This window comes from Pipistrellus kuhlii, unplaced genomic scaffold, assembly GCF_014108245.1.
Source record: "Pipistrellus kuhlii isolate mPipKuh1 unplaced genomic scaffold, mPipKuh1.p scaffold_m20_p_7, whole genome shotgun sequence".
Taxonomy (NCBI): Eukaryota; Metazoa; Chordata; class Mammalia; order Chiroptera; family Vespertilionidae; genus Pipistrellus; species Pipistrellus kuhlii.
Window position 1 is genome coordinate 71,709,708 of NW_023425573.1, and position 19,959 is coordinate 71,729,666.

At 34.8% G+C, this 19,959-nt stretch overlaps 1 protein-coding gene across 3 annotated transcripts in view; it reads left to right on the forward strand.

Annotated features, from left to right (window-relative positions):
• The window catches only part of DPP10 (dipeptidyl peptidase like 10), a 1,279,923-nt gene that overhangs the window by 1,233,854 nt on the left and 26,110 nt on the right, over positions 1–19,959 (forward strand). For all 3 annotated transcript variants that reach the window (XM_036421268.2, XM_036421267.2, XM_045575259.1), the window contains exons 18-19: positions 8,503–8,598; positions 8,706–8,775. In XM_036421268.2, the coding sequence (XP_036277161.1) occupies positions 8,503–8,598; positions 8,706–8,775 (166 nt within the window). The remainder of the gene's footprint in view (positions 1–8,502; positions 8,599–8,705; positions 8,776–19,959) is intronic.

The window sequence follows — 19,959 nt, forward strand, 5'->3', positions numbered from 1 at the left end:
CCTCCTAGGATAAAAAACATGTTGGGAGGGGACTTGGGAGTCTGGGTGAAAATAATGAAAGGAGGAAGAAAAACATTGGTAGTTACAAAGGAGTCACAGTATGTAGAGCATAGGGAATATTCCCCATGCTGTAATAACTTTGTGTGGTGTCATGGGTACCGGAATTGTTGTGGAAACACTTTTGAACATTATATATGTCTAACTGCTATGTGCAACTTGGGCATGTGCCCTGATAAAAATCAAACCCGGATGCTTAAGTCCATAGGCTGACTCTCACTATCCATTGAGCCAAACCTGCCAGGACTCTTTAAGAATGTTTATGTTACATTTCTAAGAGATTAAGGAGCACAAATGTTTATGCCACTTGAACAAAACTATTTGAAAATGAATAGAAGATCTCAGGAAGAAAATATTTTCAAATGTTAAATAAAATTCTTGTATCTACCTGGCAGCCTTCCAGGTGATTTTGATTTTTTTTCTTCTTGAGTGTTCTCCTAATGCTTATATATATATATATATATATATACACACACACACACACACACACACACACACACTATATATTACTATATATTACTATATATTACTATATATATTTATACATATATATTTATACTTATACATATACATATATTTATACTATATATACATTAATATATTTAGGCTAGAGGCCCATTGCATGAAGATTCCTGCAAGAATAGGGCTTCTTGCAGCCAGAGCAAAGCAGAGAAGGGAGCGGAGACCACTTTGGCAGACTTCCCTCCTATATCTGCCTCCACCTCGCTTCCCTCCCATCTCTGCTGCTTCGCTCCCTTCTCCAAAGTTTCACTCCCTTCTGCAGCACTTGGCTTTCTTCTACACTGTCTTCAGTATTTGCTCCACTGTCTTTAGTCTTTGCTCTGCTGTCTTCAGTCTTTGCTTCCTGCCTACATATGCAAATGAACACCCATCTTTGTTGGGTTAATTTGCATAGTCACTCTGATTGGCTGGTGGGCTTAGCAGAGAAATGGTCAATTTGCATGTTTTTGTTTTATTAGTGTAGATATCTCTTTTATGATAAAAAAAAGAAGCCCTTCATTAAAATGCTCAGTGACTTGAGATAAGGTGTAAATATGTACATTTTAACTTTAATATTTCAAAAGTCCTTTTGCTTCACATTACTGTTGTTCTCTTTCCTGTTTAAATAGTTTATCTTCTTTATTTTGCATATATTATTCTTTTCTTTTACACTCATTTTTGTCTCTCCTTTATTTTTCCTGTCTTTCTATTCCACCTATTTCTTCTCACTTCATGCTTCTACTTTTTCATATGTCCTTTCTTTCTTCTTCACAATTTTCTGTCTCACTGTCTTCTCTTTTATCCTCAATCTTGCACTTTCTTGTCTTCACAACGTTTTACAAAAAATGTGTATTAAGCATAGTTTCTGATTTGTCATAAAAAATGCTCTCTGCTCTTAATATTTTGAAAATGGCTTTTAAAGTTTCTGTATATTTTTTCTAAATATAATTTATTTTTTCTGTGACCACAAATGAATTTTTATGAATAAATAATGGCCTTTGATTTAGAAGTGAAAATTTATCAACTGCTCCTACACTCATGCAATTAGTTTACATGTAATTAGGTTTATTTTTTTAATTGATATTAGATAGTAAAGAAAAACCATGAAAAGTTATCAGTATGTTATTGGAGAGTAAGAATGGAGATAGAAATTGAAGTTCAGGAAGGTTGAAGCTTTTAGTAATTGGGGCGGTGAAAATCCACCAGCGAGGAAGAAGAGCCAGGGAGAAAGCACCTTCGCTGTATGCACAGTGCTGCGAGAATTCTCTGGAGCCTGCTGCTGAGAATGCTGGAAGCATGCAGAGGAAGACACTCTCTGAACCTAGGAAGTTCAGAGCTCACACAGTGCTGGAATGTGTTCTACTTCCAACCAGGCAGGAGACTGTAACATTTCGGAGAGATCCCAGAAGAAGCTGGCGTTAGCAAACTATCCACATAGCAAAGTCACTTAAACCTACACTGAATAAGATATTTGGAATAATAAACCTGACCTGCAAGGAGCCTAAAACATCTACCAGAAAGAATAAAGCCCAGTGATTTTTCAAAGAACAGAGTGAAATACATAACATTAGAATGGTTAGAATCTAATCAAACATTCCTGCTATGTGGTGTTCCTCTGGGCAGGATGGTTCCTGGATTCTTGTCAGGCAGAGTCAAAGAATGAAACCACGGACGAAAGGTGGCATAGCAAAAGGTGGACTTTTATTGAGAGACAAGCACAGACTCCCATACGGTGAGGAAAAAGAATCCCACTGAGTCCCTTTTTTCCATAGTTTATAAAGGCTGCAGGTCTTTGTGCCTTGATATCCCCTCTGATTGGTCACTATCCCCCTTAGATTGGTTAATATAGCAACTTTAGAGTGCAAACCTCAAGTGAAATAGGTGAGGTTCCCTCCTCCTTCTCCCTTATTTATTGTTCTCCTATTCCCTCTGGGCTTTCTTCCTCCCTCTCAGAATGAAGGGCCCCCTTCACTTTATTCTGTAAATGTACACCTTTCTGCCCTCTCAGCTTCCTTATCTTATGGAAATGTACCTTCTGCTACTCCCTGCTCCCTTTTCTTATGGAAACAGACCCTTTGCTACTCTGTATTCCTGTGCTTTTTCCATGGGCCCCTTAATTCCTAAAATTTCCTAGACCTGCCTATTTCACCTCTAAAAATTTCTTTCAATAGAGTATATGATCTAAAGGAACATTCTAAAGTTAATGTATTTGAAAAACACTTCACACTGCAAAGTACTAAAATCAAATTAAACCATGCAGAAGAAAAGGTCAATGAATTTGAAACATTATCAGAGAAAACTTTCAGTCACAGAGGGGGGAAAAAAAACAAAACAAGAGAAAGAAATGAACAGAGCCTAAGTTAATTTATATTTTAAATTGGATTCAGAAAGGGGAAGGATAAAAAAATATCTGATGAAACTGTGGCCAAATCCAAATTTAATGAAAATATAAAATGCTCAATAAACCTTAAGCAGGATAAATCCCAATAGAAAAACAGCGATGAAGAAAAAAAAAAAGACAAAAAGAAAAATTTAAATTATCAAAGTTAAAAACACATTATATCCACACATTATATACATAATAGCAAAGCCAAGAATTATTGTGGAGTTTTCTTTGGAAGAAAGTAAATCTAAAGACAGTAGAGTAAAATATTTAAAATGCATATCAAAACAAAACAAAACAAAACAAAACAAAACAAAACACACACAACAAAAAAACCTCAAACTAGAACAATAAAAGTGAATCCAAAATAAAGATCAAGAAGCTGACAATGCATTTCTAAGTAATTGATAGAGAGCATGGATAGGGCTTATTGGTAATAATATGTATTCCCTAAGGGCTTTATACTAAAGGGAATACACTAATCACAGAGGACAAAAACAGCATGATTAAAGTAGAACTGAGAAAAATAATTTTAAAATATTTGAGCCAAATGAAAATAAAAACACAGCAAATCTAAATTTGGGGATATCTAACATTATAATGAGAAAGAAATGCATGCTTTTAAATTGTTAGTTTATAAGAAACAAAAACTTTGAAATCAATCATGTAAGCCTCCACCTTAAGAAATTAGTGAAAAGAAAAAAAGAAGAGAGAGAGCAAATTAACACAAAGTAAGGTGTAGGAAGGAAATGATACAGATAAAAATGGAAATAAATTATATAGAAAATAGACAAACAGTAGAGAAATATATGTAAAAACCAAAATATTTTTCTTTTTAAAGGTCAATAAAATTATAGATAGATTCATATAAAAAGTACACTATCATTATCATTTTTATTAATGGAATAGTTAACAGATTCTAAAGACATTAGAATGATAGCAATGGAATATTACATGTAATTGCACTAAATTTGATATCCTATCTAATAAAAGGGTAATATGCAAATTAACCATTACTCTGCCACACCCACAAGCCACATCCACCAGCCAATCAGGATCCAGTATACAAATAAATCCAAACAAGGTAGCTGCAGCCACAGAAAGAGCAGGAGGGAGGCTTGGTTTCCCTGGCAATGGAAGAAGCCAGACTTTCCACACACCCTGGCCAGACCAAGTTTCTGCTTAAGGCTACAAAGTTTTAATTATAGAAGATAAATAAATCCCAACAGAAGTGACTGTGGCAATTGAGTGAGCAGAAGGCTTGGCTCCTATACAGGTTACAAAGTTTCAATTGTAGAAGATAAATAAACCCCAGATACCAGGGCCTCCATTTGTATCACCTGGGGGCATGGCCAGCCTGCAAACCACCATAGGCCCCTTGCCCAGGCTGCCTCACCTCTGAAGAGAACACCCACCCTGATCCAAGACACTCTTCAGGGAAAATCATCTGGCCCCCACCAATGCACCAGGTCTCTATCCTATCTAATAAAAGAGTAATATGCAGATTGACCATTACTCCAACACACAAGATGGCTACCCCCATATGGTCAAAGACCTGCCCTTATGTGGGCACAAGATGGCCAGCAGGGGAGAGCAGATGGGAGGGACCAGGCCTGCAAGGGAAGACAGTTAGGGGTGATCAGGCCAGCAGGGGAGGACAGTTGGGGGCAAACAGGCTAGCAGGGGAACAGTTAAGCATCAATCAGGCTGGCAGGGGAGCAGTTAGAGGGTGATCAGGCTGGCAGGCAGAAGTGATTAGGGGCAATCAGAAAGGCAGGCAGGAGAGCAGTTGGGAGCCAGCAGTCCTGGATTGTGAGAGGGATGTCTGACTGCCTGTTTAGGACTGATCCTACCGGGATGGGGCCTAAACAGGCAGTCGGGCATGCCTCAAGGAGTCCAGATTGGAGAGGGTGCAGGCTGGGCTGAGGAACACCCCCCCATGCATGAATTTTGTGCACTGGGCTTCTAAGTCTTTTATGAAACAAGTAAATTTCTTTAAAGACATAAGTTGTTGAATAAACAAAGAAGAAATAAAATGTTTAATAACTTGCTATCTATTAAAATTTTAAAGACATAAGTTGTTGAATAAACAAAGAAGAAATAAAATGTTTAATAACTTGCTATCTATTAAAATTTTAATTCACAGCTAACATTCTTCCCACAAAGAAAACTCCCATTTTAGTTTTGCTGATACATGCTGTAAAATATTTAATATATTTACACTAAGCTTACATTAATTATTAGAAAATATAATGTCAGCATCAACCAGATGCCAAATCCAACAGAGATATTACAAGTATAAAAAATCAATTTTATTCATGAAAATAGATACAAAACTTCTTAACTAAATACTAGCAATAAAATCTAGCCATTCATAAAAGGATAACATATTTTGATTATACTGGGAATTCAGGGTAGTTTCAACATTCAACAATCAATTAATATAATCCACTATGATATATTGTAAAAGCAAATAATTTAGAAGAAAATAATTGCTTAATTTTAAAAAACATGATATTAATAATAATAATAAACATTAATAACTCTGAAAAAATAAACTTCTTAACTTGGTAATGGTATTCACAAAAACAGTACATTATACTTAATGTTGAAATATGGAATGCTTTTCCCCTAAGATTGGGAAAAACGAAGGAATACCTGCTCTCATCCTCTTAATGCAACATTGTATTAGAGGACTTAGCCAGTGAAATAAAGAAAACAATATGTAAATAGGTAGAAAAACTGTCTTTATTTACACAAGATTTACTTGTAAATAAAACAGCAAATAAACAAAAATATAAAATCTACACCCACTCACACAACTATTAGAAATAATGAGTCTATATATCATGGTTACAGGTATAGATAAATATATAAAACCAGGTATTTTATAAACTATGATGAAATGCAAAATTAAAAAGTAATTCAAAATACTATTTAAAATAACATCAGATATAATTTACTTACAGGATCTTTTTTCCTGACATGATATTCTACTATCACCCCACTTTTTTAATTTAAATATTAGGAGGCTTTGGAAATTTTATAATGTTGTCTTGATAGCTTTTACATTTTTTGTAAAATAATTTTTTGTGCTAAAATATGACTGCTTTAGGTTCATTACATGTTACACAATTTTACCATGAGATCAACTGCCAATAAAGATTTTTGTTAGTACTTTAGGAATAGCTTTTGGTACATTACAATCAATTTTTCTAGGATATTTGCTTATTTCAATTAGTCAATTTAAATTACTTTGAAAACTTGATTACACATAAGGAACTGTTTGACATTGAAATTGGGACTCAAAAGAACTGTTGGCCCAGAAAGAAACTCAGTACAGACTGATTCATTTGCTTCTCAGCAAAATCATTATGGCTGGTCTCATTCTCGGTTCTTACAAGTGTATTTCTTGTAGCACATGATCTCACACATCTAGAGGAAATAATGACCAACATAAACTGATGAACAAAAACAGACCTGGAGACAAGGAAGCATTAATCAGACTCTCAAACCTCAGAGGGATGGTAAGGGAAGGTGGAGAAAAGGGAGAGAGATCAACCAAAGGACTTGTATGCATGCATATAAGCCAAACCTGTGGTCACGGACAGCAGTGGGTGGGAGCATATGTAGGGAGGGATTTGGAATTAGAATAGTGGGATGAAGATAATTATGTGATACCATAATCAATCAAAAAAAATGCCAAAAAACCCCCAAAAAATAACATCAGAAATCATATAATATTCAATAATAAATATAACAAAAAAGTTAAGTCCCCTAAAATAAAAACAAGCATTGGTGAAAGAAATTAAAGACTCAAGTGAGCATATACACATACACATACATATTTATGGTCTAAAAGGCCCATTTTTAATAGATAAAATATCCCCAATAAATGTATAGATTCAATGTATCAATGAGCAATCCAGCTAGCTACTCATATTCCTCTGTGTTTGATGATTATTCCTCTCTCTCTCTCTCTCTCTCTCTCTCTCTCTCTCTCTCTCTCTCTCTCTTTCTCTCTTTCATACTAGTGGCCTGGTGTACAAGTTCATGCACATTAATTAGAATAAATATTTTAATATCTCTATTGGCCCTTTCTCTATAATAAAAGTATCAACCACATTCACAATTGACAATGACAGATGGAAGCACACAGATGCAATTAGTGCCAGTGAGAGCTTTATATGTGTCACCCATGTGCAAGCCAACTTAGTTTTTTTTATAGATATAGAATAAACTTGCTTAATTAGACCTGCTTTCTGATTTAGCTAAACTTTTTTCAGCCAAGTTGAAGCACCCCAACTTCTCTTTCAGGTAATTGTGAGCAACACAGCAGTAAATATCAACATGAAGCAGATTATTATTATAGATCATGCAGGGAGAACAAAGGGTAAAATTTTTAACTACAGCAGTGTTTGATTATATTATGCTCAGTGAGAAAATCTGTAGTCATTTTCAAGGTCCACAATTCATTACTTCTTTTCAGTCAGGTCAAGTTTCTAAGCTTTCTAAATCTCCATTTTCTGGCTAATGAAAAGAAAATCCAATCCCACTGAGTCTCCTATCTACCTACTCCAGGACTTCTGTGAGAATCAAATGAGATGAGGCACGGGAAAATGCTTCACAGACATTTGGTTAAAGTATAAATGTTCCCACCTGGCCATAAAGCAAGCCATGTTCATAGGCTGAAGAAACTCTAAGGAGGCTAGTCACTAGGGAGAGGAAGTTAGGCTTGCTTTGTGACATCATTACCCAGATGGTTGGACACTTAGCATATTGGAGATATATATATATGTGTGTGTGTGTGTGTATATATATATATATATATATATCCAATTATATATATATATATATATATATATATATATAAAATTCTCTCTTGCTACAATGTCAGATTCATTAATTTTTTTTGCAGTATCTAATATGCTATTAATCTCATCTTGTTTTGTTTCATTAGATCTCATAGTTTTCACGTGTCCCAGATTTTGATTTTTACGTTTTTAAAAAAATTTAACTTGTATCCTTCTCCTTAAATTTCTTTCATATTTTTCCTTAATGACTTCATGTTTTTTTCTATCTTATTAAACTCATAAAATATAATTATAATATCTGTTTAAATATAATTACTTATCCATTATATCATTTGTGTCATTCCCAGGTTATTTCTACTGATTAAATTTGGAACTCATCATGTGTGGTATTTTTCTGACATTTTGCATGCTTGGGAATTTTGGATTGGAATCCTGCCTTTCTGAATTTCATCTTATTGAGTGCTTGATAATTTTGTATTCTTTTAAACATAATAAGGAGAGTAGAAACATGATCAGATCTGCATTTTGAAAATGCAAATGCTAATTCTATATAGGGGCAACTGAAGAAAATGTCACTGGAATTCAGTGAGAAAACTGGTGTAGTTATCCAGGAGAGAAATTATGAGCATTTCATCACTGCTTAGCTCAGTGCTGCCATGTGTAACAGCTGGATAATTATTTGTTGTTTCCACTGATTCTTGATCAACACACAGCAGTTAGTAATATGCACTCTTTTTTTATTTGTAGAATATTTTATATTGGAAAGCAATTCTATGCTAAAGGAAGCTATCCTGAAGAAGATAATGAAGTCCAGACTTTTAACGGTTTCTATCGATGACTATGGTAAAGTTCTGTGCATGTTAAGCTATTTAAGAACAACTTTCTCTGCATCTTATAGTTTTACATAGAAATGACTCTACATCTTTAATATTTTGCTCTTTCTTTAAAAGAACTTCCTTTACAGTTGTCCCTTCCCAAAGACTTTATGGACGAAAACAAGTATGCTCTTCTGTTAATAATGTAAGTATTTTATTTGTTTTTGGGGAAAAAAAAAGTAATCTAAAGATTTTATAATTTTCCTTAAGTCTCACATGACAACATTCTGATAAAAAACAAAACAAAACAAAACAAAAAAACCACACACCCAGAAGTATAGTTAACTGGGCAGTTGTCAGTTTATGAGTTCCTCAAAGAAACAGCCATTAACTGTATGGAGGGATGTGTAATTGTTTTGTCCTTCTTTCATTCCTAATTGAATTAAATGTTACTATTGGGTATAGTGAAATATGTAATTTGGTTTATGTCAGCTTAACAATTGCTCAACTAGACATAAACCAGATATATATATATATATATATATATATATATATATATATATATATAATTTAAGTGATATTAATTGGTGTATAAGTTTCTTTCTTGGGAATTTATTTGTCATATCAAAGTTATGCTCACTTCATAAATGCAATTTTTTTATTGTGGTAAGAACACTTAATGTGAGATCTACCTTTTTAAGTGTTTGCGTTCACAGTACAATATCACTAGCTATAGGCGCAGTGCTTCACAGCAGAACTCTAGAATGTATTTGGTTTGCATGACTGATACCAGCTACCCATATAGCGACTTCCATTTCCCCTCCCCCAGCCCTGGGCAGCCACCAGTCTAGTGTCTGCTTCTATGAGTTTGACTACACTAGGTGCCCCTTGTAAGTGGAATCATGCTGTATTTGCCCTTCAGTGACTGTTTTACATAGCATAACATCCTTAAGGTACATTCATGTTACAACATACATGTCCTTTGTTGTTCATCAGTTGTTTATGTAATATGGTGGGAACATTTCTTTTCATTGCTAAAACATTTGGTTATACTTATATCACTCCCATCAGTTTTCCACCCTGGATGCTTTGCCAGCAGGAAGTAGTTCTCATGCTCAGAAAACTTAACTATTGTATTTGGTATTTCAACATGGAATTGACTCTAGAATTAAATTAATCCATGCTTTCTGTGAGACTATATTGTGGCTGTATGATATTGGGCACAGAGGCCCCTAAGAGATAATGGTTCATGAATTTGATTCCTGAGAGTTATGCTATTTTCCTTATTAAAAACCCAGCCAGCATATTGCTATGACAGTATATCAGAGGCTCAGCAGGAATGAACAAAATGACAGTGACATTACTTGTTACAACTACTAGATGCAAGAATAGTAGTGAGTCTGTGGAATCAAACTGCCTGACTTCCAATTCCACTTTTGTCACTACTAGCTGTATGTCCTTGAGTGCATTACTTAACTTCTTCTAAGGCTCAGTTTCTCCAAATCTACTAGTAAGCAAACATTTCAATAGGCTGCTTTTGGATTAAGTGAAATGCATCATATGAAATGCCTAGTGCACATAATCATTATAATTAATGTGATTATAATTCGTTATTAATATAAACTATATTGATTTTATTTAGTATTTTAAGAAGTAGAAGCAATTTTTCACTTCATTTTAATAAGCCAAATTATACAGAAAATAAAATACTTAGTATTTTCACTTGGCCCAGTGCTTATTCCTAACTATTATATAATGCTTTGGCCTCAATTGTTTTTTTTAACCTTTGCCACAAATAGCCAGAAGCTCCTCAAGGGTCTTAGTTCTCTCTGGGGAAGTTCTTATGAGTGCTTTTCTATGTTAATTTTTTCTTTTGCTTCCTCATTTCACCTTTCTGTTTTCAATCCCTACTTGAACTACATGTGTGGTAGATTGAGGGAACTATTTAAGGCATAAAAATGGAACAAAAAAGGGAAACATTTAGCCTCATCTTCTGTTTCAGTCATATTTGCTTTGGGAAAAGGGATTGTCTTTTTTTTTTCTTCCAGTTTTATTTTATTTTATTTTTCCCCTTTATTTATTTATTTATTTATTTATTTATTTATTTATTTACTTATTTATTATCAATTATGGTCTCACATAATTTTTTTTTATTCAGTGGAAAATATGGTTTCTCTAGGCATCCTTGCTTAAAGGATGAGCTCTTCCACAGAGGGAAGTAAAGACATATATTCTCTCTTGCACACCCACTGGCCTGGAAGAGTATAACAGTTTGGGAGACAGGTAGACAAAAGCTACAGATTCTCTGTAACTAGAGTCAGAAAAGCCAGGTGGCTGGTCCTGGCATCAGGTTTGTGCTTGGTTGTGGGTGATTTTTAGTTCAAAAAAGGAATGTGAGGACTAGCACAAGACTCAGTTTCTCTTGTAAAAAAGGGATATTCAGGTCTTCTATAGAGGCAGGCTGGGAGAGAAAAGGCACTGGCTAAGGAGTTAGGTAGGCCCAGGTTCAAACCCTAACTCATTTAACAATATATTGCTTAATGTTCTGAAGTTTCTGTTTCTTCCTAGATAAACAGGAGATAATGAATGGCATAATTTATATGAACATGTCAACATAGAGTTTGGTAGAGCATGAACATTGCACTTACTGTTTAATAAATCATAACCATAATCATATAACCATAATCATAGTTATTAGTAGAAGTAGTACTTTTTACTTTTTTTTTGTTAATCTTCACTTTAGGAAATTATATATATATATATATATATATATATATATATATATATATATATATATATATATTTCTCCCCCCCCCATTTTTAGGTAGAGTGTGAGAGAGGGAGAGAGAGAAAAACTTCAATGTGAGAGAGATACATTGATTGGTTGCCTCCCAAACATGCCCTGGACTTTGCTGGGATCCAACCTTCAACCAGGTACATTCGCTGGACTGGCAATGAAACCCACAACTCTAAACACTGAATAACATCAGTTAGGGCTTTTAGTAGTATTTTTAACATTTAATATTATCACTATATAACATATATAGTTTAGCATCCATAAAATTATTCATTACTAAAGCAGATAAAATAATTTAGCAGGGGCCCATCAAATTTACTTTATAACTTTTTGGTTGATGAAAAAATAATAAAAATGAGTATCAAGTTATTAGTTTATATGAGCTTATTATACTAAATATTGATTTACTTTAATCAAATTGCTCAGTTTTCAGATGTAAATTCTCATAAGTTTAGTGGAATATGACTTAGAAAACTAAACCTAAGACTTTAAAATATTTATTTAAGAAATGATCTATTGTCTTAAGCTGCATGATCATGATTAAAATATTCATACTTGGAAACCTATATTTGTCAAGATGGCTTAAGTGTGAAGTGTTTTGTAACTGTTAGATTGTCTATAATTTAGAGGCATTGTTTTCCCTTAAGGTTAAATCCTGTTTTCAGTGACAAGTGTATTTCCCTCTCAACAAAAGAAGATAATGATAATTGATTATTTTTCCTAAATGGGCAATTAGTGAGGAATAATAAATAAAGTTACTATTATTTAAATGAGATTAAGAGATGATTATATGATTTTGGTATCACAACTTGATTGCTGTTCTGTGCAGTGCATCAAGTTCTCCACAGAATGAGCCTCTTATGTCACATACACAGATAGGTTAACAACCAGGAAATCCTGTGATAAATACATGAGTTGGAGACAGGTCACAGCAAATGCCTGAGTAGATGGAAGGAAGATGGGCAATTAGCAGACTCCTTTCAGTTAGATATTCATTATTGGACCTCTGAAGAAATGGTCCTCTGAATACTTCTTTGTGTCCATATTATCTAAAACCCAAATCTAATTCCATGGTATTGAAAGGACTGGTGACTCAAAGGAAGAGGGTATTTTACTGTAATAGAAAATCTAAGAAGCATTGTCACTACAAATGCCTGAGTGGCCTCCATTTTCAGTGGTTTCTATGAGGTCATGACCCCCCTTTCCTTCCCTATTTCTGTTCTCTTTCCAGATGCCTAAATATATTTCTCTAGCCTCTCTGTTTAACATTACAGGGAATCCTTAGGGGCCCAGTAGTCCATATTCTCCTTTATGCATCTATACATGTGGAATGGACATGCATCTATATTAATTTCAGCATTTAGAACTTACAACTGTTATTATGTTCTTATTTTCTACTAATGAATATGTAATTTAATGCAATGCACATTTACCATGTTGCTTTTATGTGTAGGAAGTTGTACTAATGCCTGTAGAGAGACAAAAAAAAATGACAAGAATCTTGAAATCTATAATAGTTTTTTTAGATTTGTTAAATATATCTCCTCAGTGCATAAGCACACATAATAAAAAGAATTCTTTTTAACCTACTGACAAACCTATAATTTTCTTAATAGTGCAGGATTGGAGAATATGTGGGTTAACCTACAGTTACAGTGTTTATTTGCTAAATACATAAGCATGGATCTAAATGCCAAGACACTGGTAGAAAGCAATCCAGACAGATGTACTGTTATTAAAGATGAAAGGTAATGTGTTGTTTTATCTGTGATCCATGAAGAGAAGGGCTGTTGAATAGAAGTTTCATTCAGTGCTAAGAAATCACCATCTTTTTTCCATTTTCTGTTCTTTTAATGTTCAACTTCTCTATTTGACACTTCATAAAGTTCTAACTCAGGGAGGTGGTGACTGTTCAACAAGTTAATTCATGGAGTGCATCACACTCTATCTGGCCCATGACTTGGTTCCCTGACCTTAAACCCATGTCTCTTGAAATTCTAATGAAGTCATGGATATCCAACAAGTCTTACCTTACCGACACTCTCGTTTGCTCTCCTCACCAGTCCATCTTATAATAATCAATACAAGCCTTCATATACAACTATATAGCTTTATGTCAGCAGACTCTCCATCTATTTTAAACTAAATCATATTGTCCCTTTTCCATTTTATCTGAATATTTGTGAGGATGGTTTTACATGTTAATTAATGAATTTATGACTCCCACTAGATTTTGGACCAATGTTTCTGAAGGAAAATCTACAGCTCGGATGTTAGTGTTTAGAAAATTAATTGATAGATTGGCTTATGGAATATCTCATATCTTTTAAAAAATATATTGATTTTTTACAAAGAGAGGAAGGGAGAGGGATAGGGAATTAGAAACATCAATGAGAGAAAAATATCAATCAGCTACCTCCTGCACGCCCCCTACTGGGGATGTTCCAGCAACCAAGGTACATGTCCTTGACCAGAATTGAACCTGGGACCATTCAGTATACAGGCCAATGCTCTATCCACTGAGCCAAACCGGTTAGGGCTGGAATACTTCATATCTTAAGAAAATTGAAATGCTAAAATCTTTATTTTGTATAATTTATATATTAAACAGTGTCCAACTTATTTGTGCATTTTTATAGCAACTAGCTTATAATAAGAGTCTCTCATGAATATGTGTTGAGTGACTTCGTGGATGATGTCCAGAAACCAGATGGACTTGGGTGCTATTACAGTTCTAACTGGAGGTCATCATTCATTTTCCTCTAAAGATTTTCATCACTCAACCAATGGATACATAACTTGCTCATCTTGATGGAAGAGATCTGTTTGTCATCTTTTTGCTACAATTTTTTTAAACATTTGTACTGATTGAAATTATATAGCTTCTCATTTCCAACAGTCAAGATAACATCAATACATGTTTCAGCCGAAACCAGTTTGGCTCAGTGGATAGAGCGTCAGCCTGTGGACTGAAAACTCCCGGGTTCGATTCTGGTCAAGGGCACGTACCTTGGTTGCGGGCACATCCTCAGTGGGGGGGTGCAAGAGGCAGCTGATCGATGTTTCTCTCTCATCGATGTTTCTAACTCTCTATCCCTCTCTTCCTTTCTGTGTAAAATCAATAAAATATATTTTTAAAAATACATGTTTCATACACACACTTTCTTTTCAACAAACAATATGGAAATTGTTGAAAGTTGCAAATAGCCTTATGCTCATGAGATCATAATACTTGACTTGATCATTGAACTCATGGGGTTGTCCAAGCGTCAACATTCTTCCTTTGCAACCCCATTCAAGACAGACATCATATCTAGTGGATGCTAATCTGCCACCTTGCTCTCAATCACTCTTTTCCCACCCCTTTCCCCATTTTTTAGTGTTTTTCTCTATATTTTTTAGTTGCTTTTGCACTTTTCTCCTAGGTTAAATTTCATGAGATTCATATTTAAAAATGTAGATCCCCTAGCTAAAATCCTCTCATCCTATTTCTCCAGTGGTTAGACATTCACATTCTTAGCACAGCATAAAAAGTCTTCATCTACTTCCTACTTCTCTTTCATCGCCATCTTCCTTTACCCAGCTCCTATAAAGAGAGTCAGTGTTCCATATATCTTTTTAAAACTGCTTTATTTTGGAAATACAGGATTCTCAAGCACACCTCTGTGCTTGTTACACAGTCTTCCAGTGTCTTTGATTTCCTTTCCCAAGTGGGAAAGTTATATTCATACTTGAAGGTGTGTTTACACATAATCCTATGCTTATCTCTCTTATTCTATTTTTTGGATTAAAAAGTTCTGCCGTTTCCATTACCCAATACTGTCTACTTTCATAGCCATTCTCAGCAATTGAGAGCAAAGATCATCAAACCCTCTTCTGTTTCTACTTCCTCATTCACTCTGTTAGAAATTATTCTAAATTGAAATTGGCCAATGTATAGGAATTAATGTAGTAGGACTTTCATCACACAGATGATTTAAAGATTAGTGCTTCCTCCCATTCTATTGCACAATTTCCTATGGTCCCTTTCTATTGGTTCTCTTCTGCTATTTTCATGTGTAAAAATGTGTATCTGAGGTTAATTTTGTGTGGCTAATACTAACAGTACATTTTTGAGTTTTATAGCCGGCTCATTAATACCCATTCTGTTCAGTATTTCAGTTTGTGTTCTGCTAAGCTTTTCACTTTTTGGCTTCCTATGACAATCTTAATAACTCGATTTAAGTAACTAGCTTCTGCTTTTCTTCACTCATCTAATGGTAGTGGTTATGCAGTTTTTGTATCATGCTCAGGAGACAATATCTGACTTCTAGTCAAGAGAAACCAAAAGAACAAAGACAAAGAATAATGCCTTAGTGACAGAAATAGATGCTGATATAACGAATGCTATTCTATCACAAGTAGAAGGAGAAAAGGGGAGAAATAAAAAGAAGAGTAGGGAAGGATGAAAAAATTATTCAGTTGTATTAATGCAAAAATAACTTCCCAAATTAAGAAATCCAAATTCTGGTCAAGAAAAAAATCTGATTATATTTATTGTCTAAGCAGTTTCTGAATATAAAGAAAACTTGTAAAAACAATAATGCCTCAAAAAGAAGTCCCAAATTCTGTCACAAATTCTACTATCTAGAAAAGTGTTTTCAGATGGAATTCTTATATATATATATGATATATGATATATATATATATATATATATATATATATATATATATATATATATATATATATATATATATATATATATATCTGTGGGAACAGGGAATAAAAAATTTAAAGATACAGAGTCACAAAAATTATGCTCAAATACACAAGCACATATGACTATGTGTAAAGAAATCAAATACACAAAAAAGAAACCAGGAATACATATATACATCTTTTTATTCTACATTAACTTAAAAAACCACCCATTTTGAAAAGTAGAAACATTTAATGCAATTTAAGTTTTTTACATTTAGGCTAAGCCAAGTTAGAAAAACTTGCCTCTTTTTACATAAAGGCTCAAGAATTATGAATGCATAGCTGCCTAGAGATGGCCAAATTTGGGAGCTCAGCTTCTATAAGAAGAATGGAAGATACATGCCGAAACCGGCTTGGCTCAGTGGTAGAGTGTCAGTCTGCGGTCTGAAAGATCCCAGGTTCGATTCCGGTCAAGGGCATGTACATTGGTTGAGGGCACATATCCGGAAGGGGTTGTGAAAGAGGCAGCTGGTTGATGTTTCTCTCTCATTGATGTTTCTAGCTTTCTATCTCTCTCCCTTCCTCTCTGTAAAATAGGGGTGTCGAACTCAATCAGAGAAGGGGCCAAAATCTAAAATCCAGCCTAAATCGCGGGCCGAATGGTTTACTGAACAGTCATAAACTGTCATTGTGATGGAAACGCAGCGGAGTGCAGTGATGACAGCGCGGTGCGGACCACATTGCAAGGCCTGGCGGGACGGATTTGGCCCGCGGGCCTTGTGTTTGACACATGTGCTGTAAAAAGTCAATAAAATATATATATATAAAAAAAAAAGAATGGAAGGTACAAAGGTCAAGCTCCATAGCATTAACCAGAACTGGGTTAATAATCTACACTAATAAAAATGAAAGATGCAAATTGCCGTACCTTCACTACACCCACCTACCAATCAGGAATGACTATGCAAATTAACCCAACAAAGATGGCAGGTTAATTTGCATACAGAGCTGCTAAGCAATCGGGGGCAGGATGGGATGCTTGTGTTGTCACCATGGCGACGCAGGCATTCCACACCACCCCATTTGCTACAGGCCTCTGGGAAGGCAGAAAGGCTGAACAAAAGCAGCAGTCAGGGGAAGGAAGGCTCCTTCTTATGTGAATCTTTGTGCATCGGGCCTCTAGTATTTAATAACTACAAGAATCAAGTGCTTTGCTAAATGTGTGTGTGTTTGTGTGTGTGTGTGTATGTGTGTGTGTGTGTGTGTGTGTGTTGGCCAATAGATTGGAATTAATATAGTAGGACTTTTGACAACACAGCTGATTAGAAGATTGGTGCTTCCTCCCATTTTATTGCACAATTTCTGTCTGGCAGATATTCCTGTGGTCCTTTTCTATTGGTTCTCATCTGACATATATATAATTTCACTTAATAGTTACTATAACTCTACTAGGTGGACACTATTGTTATTATCCTAAGTGGGAAAGATAAGTGACTTGTTTAAAGCCACTAGTCCTCGGCTTAACTCAGTTTGGTTTTATTTACATATAAACCCGTGCCCTGTTCACAGTGACCTTCCTACATACCTATAAAGTTCAGGTCATTAACACAGGCAATTTTTCTAATAAGTTTAACATGGATAAGATCTTTGAATGCATGTATATAGAACAAAGGTGATGAAGAGTAATACAAGTTGAGAATTTAGTCAATAAGCACACTTTTTTTTAATGTATTATCAGGTAGGCCTAATTAAAATCACCACTAGAAATACAGGCTTAGGAAGTTTAGGATATGGACTGGATAAAAACATAAATAACTTGACCATAACACACACTTCCATAATTATAACTCAGAAGAAAAGTATGTCAGCCAAAAATTATACTTCAAACAAACCATGGATCAGGAATTTGCAGATTATTTTGCATTATTAATTAATTTGCATTATTATTTTGAGGCTCAGTGCACAAAAGTCATGCACTCAGAGAAGGTCCCTCAGCCCAGCCTGTGTCCTCTCACAGTATGGGAGCCCTCAGGGGATGTTTGACTAATGGCCATTAGTCAGAGGCTCCCACCACTTCAGCTGCACTTGGCCAGCTGTGAGCCCAGCTCAGGGCTTCTGGCTGAGCAGTGCTCCCCCTGTGGGAGTGCACTGATCATCAGGGATCAGCTCCTGCATTGAGAATCTTCCCCCTGGTGGTCAGTGTGCATCATAGCAACCAGCCATCCCACCGTTTAGTCAATTTGCATATTAGCCTTTTATTATATAGAATTATAGAATTACTAATGGAAGAAGATAGGGATATAAGCAAGAAATAGTTCTATGGAAGGAAAAATTATATTATTTCTCATATGATATAATAGATATATGAGCAAACTCATTCTGCCATTCTGGGTGTAGGACAATTCATCCATGAGAAAAATTTTTAGGACAATGAAATGAGAAATTGAGAGAAGGAATTGGCCCAAGGGGCCCTTACATAATGTTATAGGCATTGTTTGGAAGAGGAAAAACTTCATTAGGCTTTAGATGTACACATGTTACAACTAAACTTTCTCTGCCTATAAATTTCTATAAAGTAAATATTAGATTAAAGCAAGACAGATATTTTTAAGGCTACTACTGTCTGATGTCAAACTCATGTTCTACTGTAAAATGAAATCTCTCCTAAGGAACAAAATCAGAGAGGTTGACAACTGATTTTCCTTAAGAATTTAGTGTGATATGGCTCTACGCAGGGTCGGTTTTCTTTCCCTTATCTTACCTTTCATTGTGTTCTTTAGTCTCCCTTTTACATTCTTTGCATTTATTATATCTGAAATAAAACTGCAACACAGTCCTCAATGACTCCAGCTCTAATATAGCACTTATGAAGCTGAGGCTGATCTATTCTAGGCCTAGAAAGAGCAAATAACTGAGATGACTATAAGCAATTCTATGTTCCCTCCTTTCCCACTCCAATAGACACAAATATGCAACTCTCAGTATTGTAGTTTTATTTTTTGTACTTATTTTTAAAGCTGTTTTTTGTTGTGGTGGTAAAGTAGACATAAAATTTACCATCAAAATCTCTTTTCAGTATGTAGTTCAGTGGTATTAATACATTCACATTGTTGTGCAATCATCACCACCATCCATCTCTAGAATTTCATCTTCCCAATCAGAAAACGTGTCTCTATTATGCAATAACTCCCCATTTCCATTCCCAAACTCCTGACATCCACCATTCTGCTCTTTGTCTCTATGATTTGATCACTCTAAGTACTTAATATAAGTGGAATAAGAGGTATTTTCCTGGCTTTTTTTACTTACCATAATATCCTCAAAGTTCACCCATGATACAGTATAGCAGTTCTAAAAGTCTGCCATGTAGGACAAAAAGACAAAAGAGCAAAGTGCCATGGAATAGATCTCTCCTTGGAAAGTATTTTTGTTCCCTTTATTTTCACCAAAATTTTACTGGTTAGAAAAAGGGCTTTCAAAAGTGTTAACTATTTAGAAATATTATTTACTTTATAAAGAAGACAGTAAATTAATATAAAAAGAGCACATAATTGCTTAAGGTAACTCAACACATTGGCAACAAAGGCAGAAATAAAACCTATGTTTTCTGAACCTAATTCAACCCTCTTTTCTTGAATTAAGTAGCATTTTGTGAACCTGACCAAACATATAGTCTGAACAAATCTTTCCTCCCTAATTCAGTTTCAGTCTAGGTGATATTTTTCATGTCATCAAAGGGGGACTTGCTTTATCATTTTGAATATCTTCTAGATATCGTACAGTACAGTCATCTATCTTTCTATGTTTTATTAAATTTTACATCCTGAACACTTTATTCATACAGACACATTCAGTTTTGAAGGTACCAAAAGAGACACGGATTGGGCCCTTGAGAATCTTAACTTTGAAGA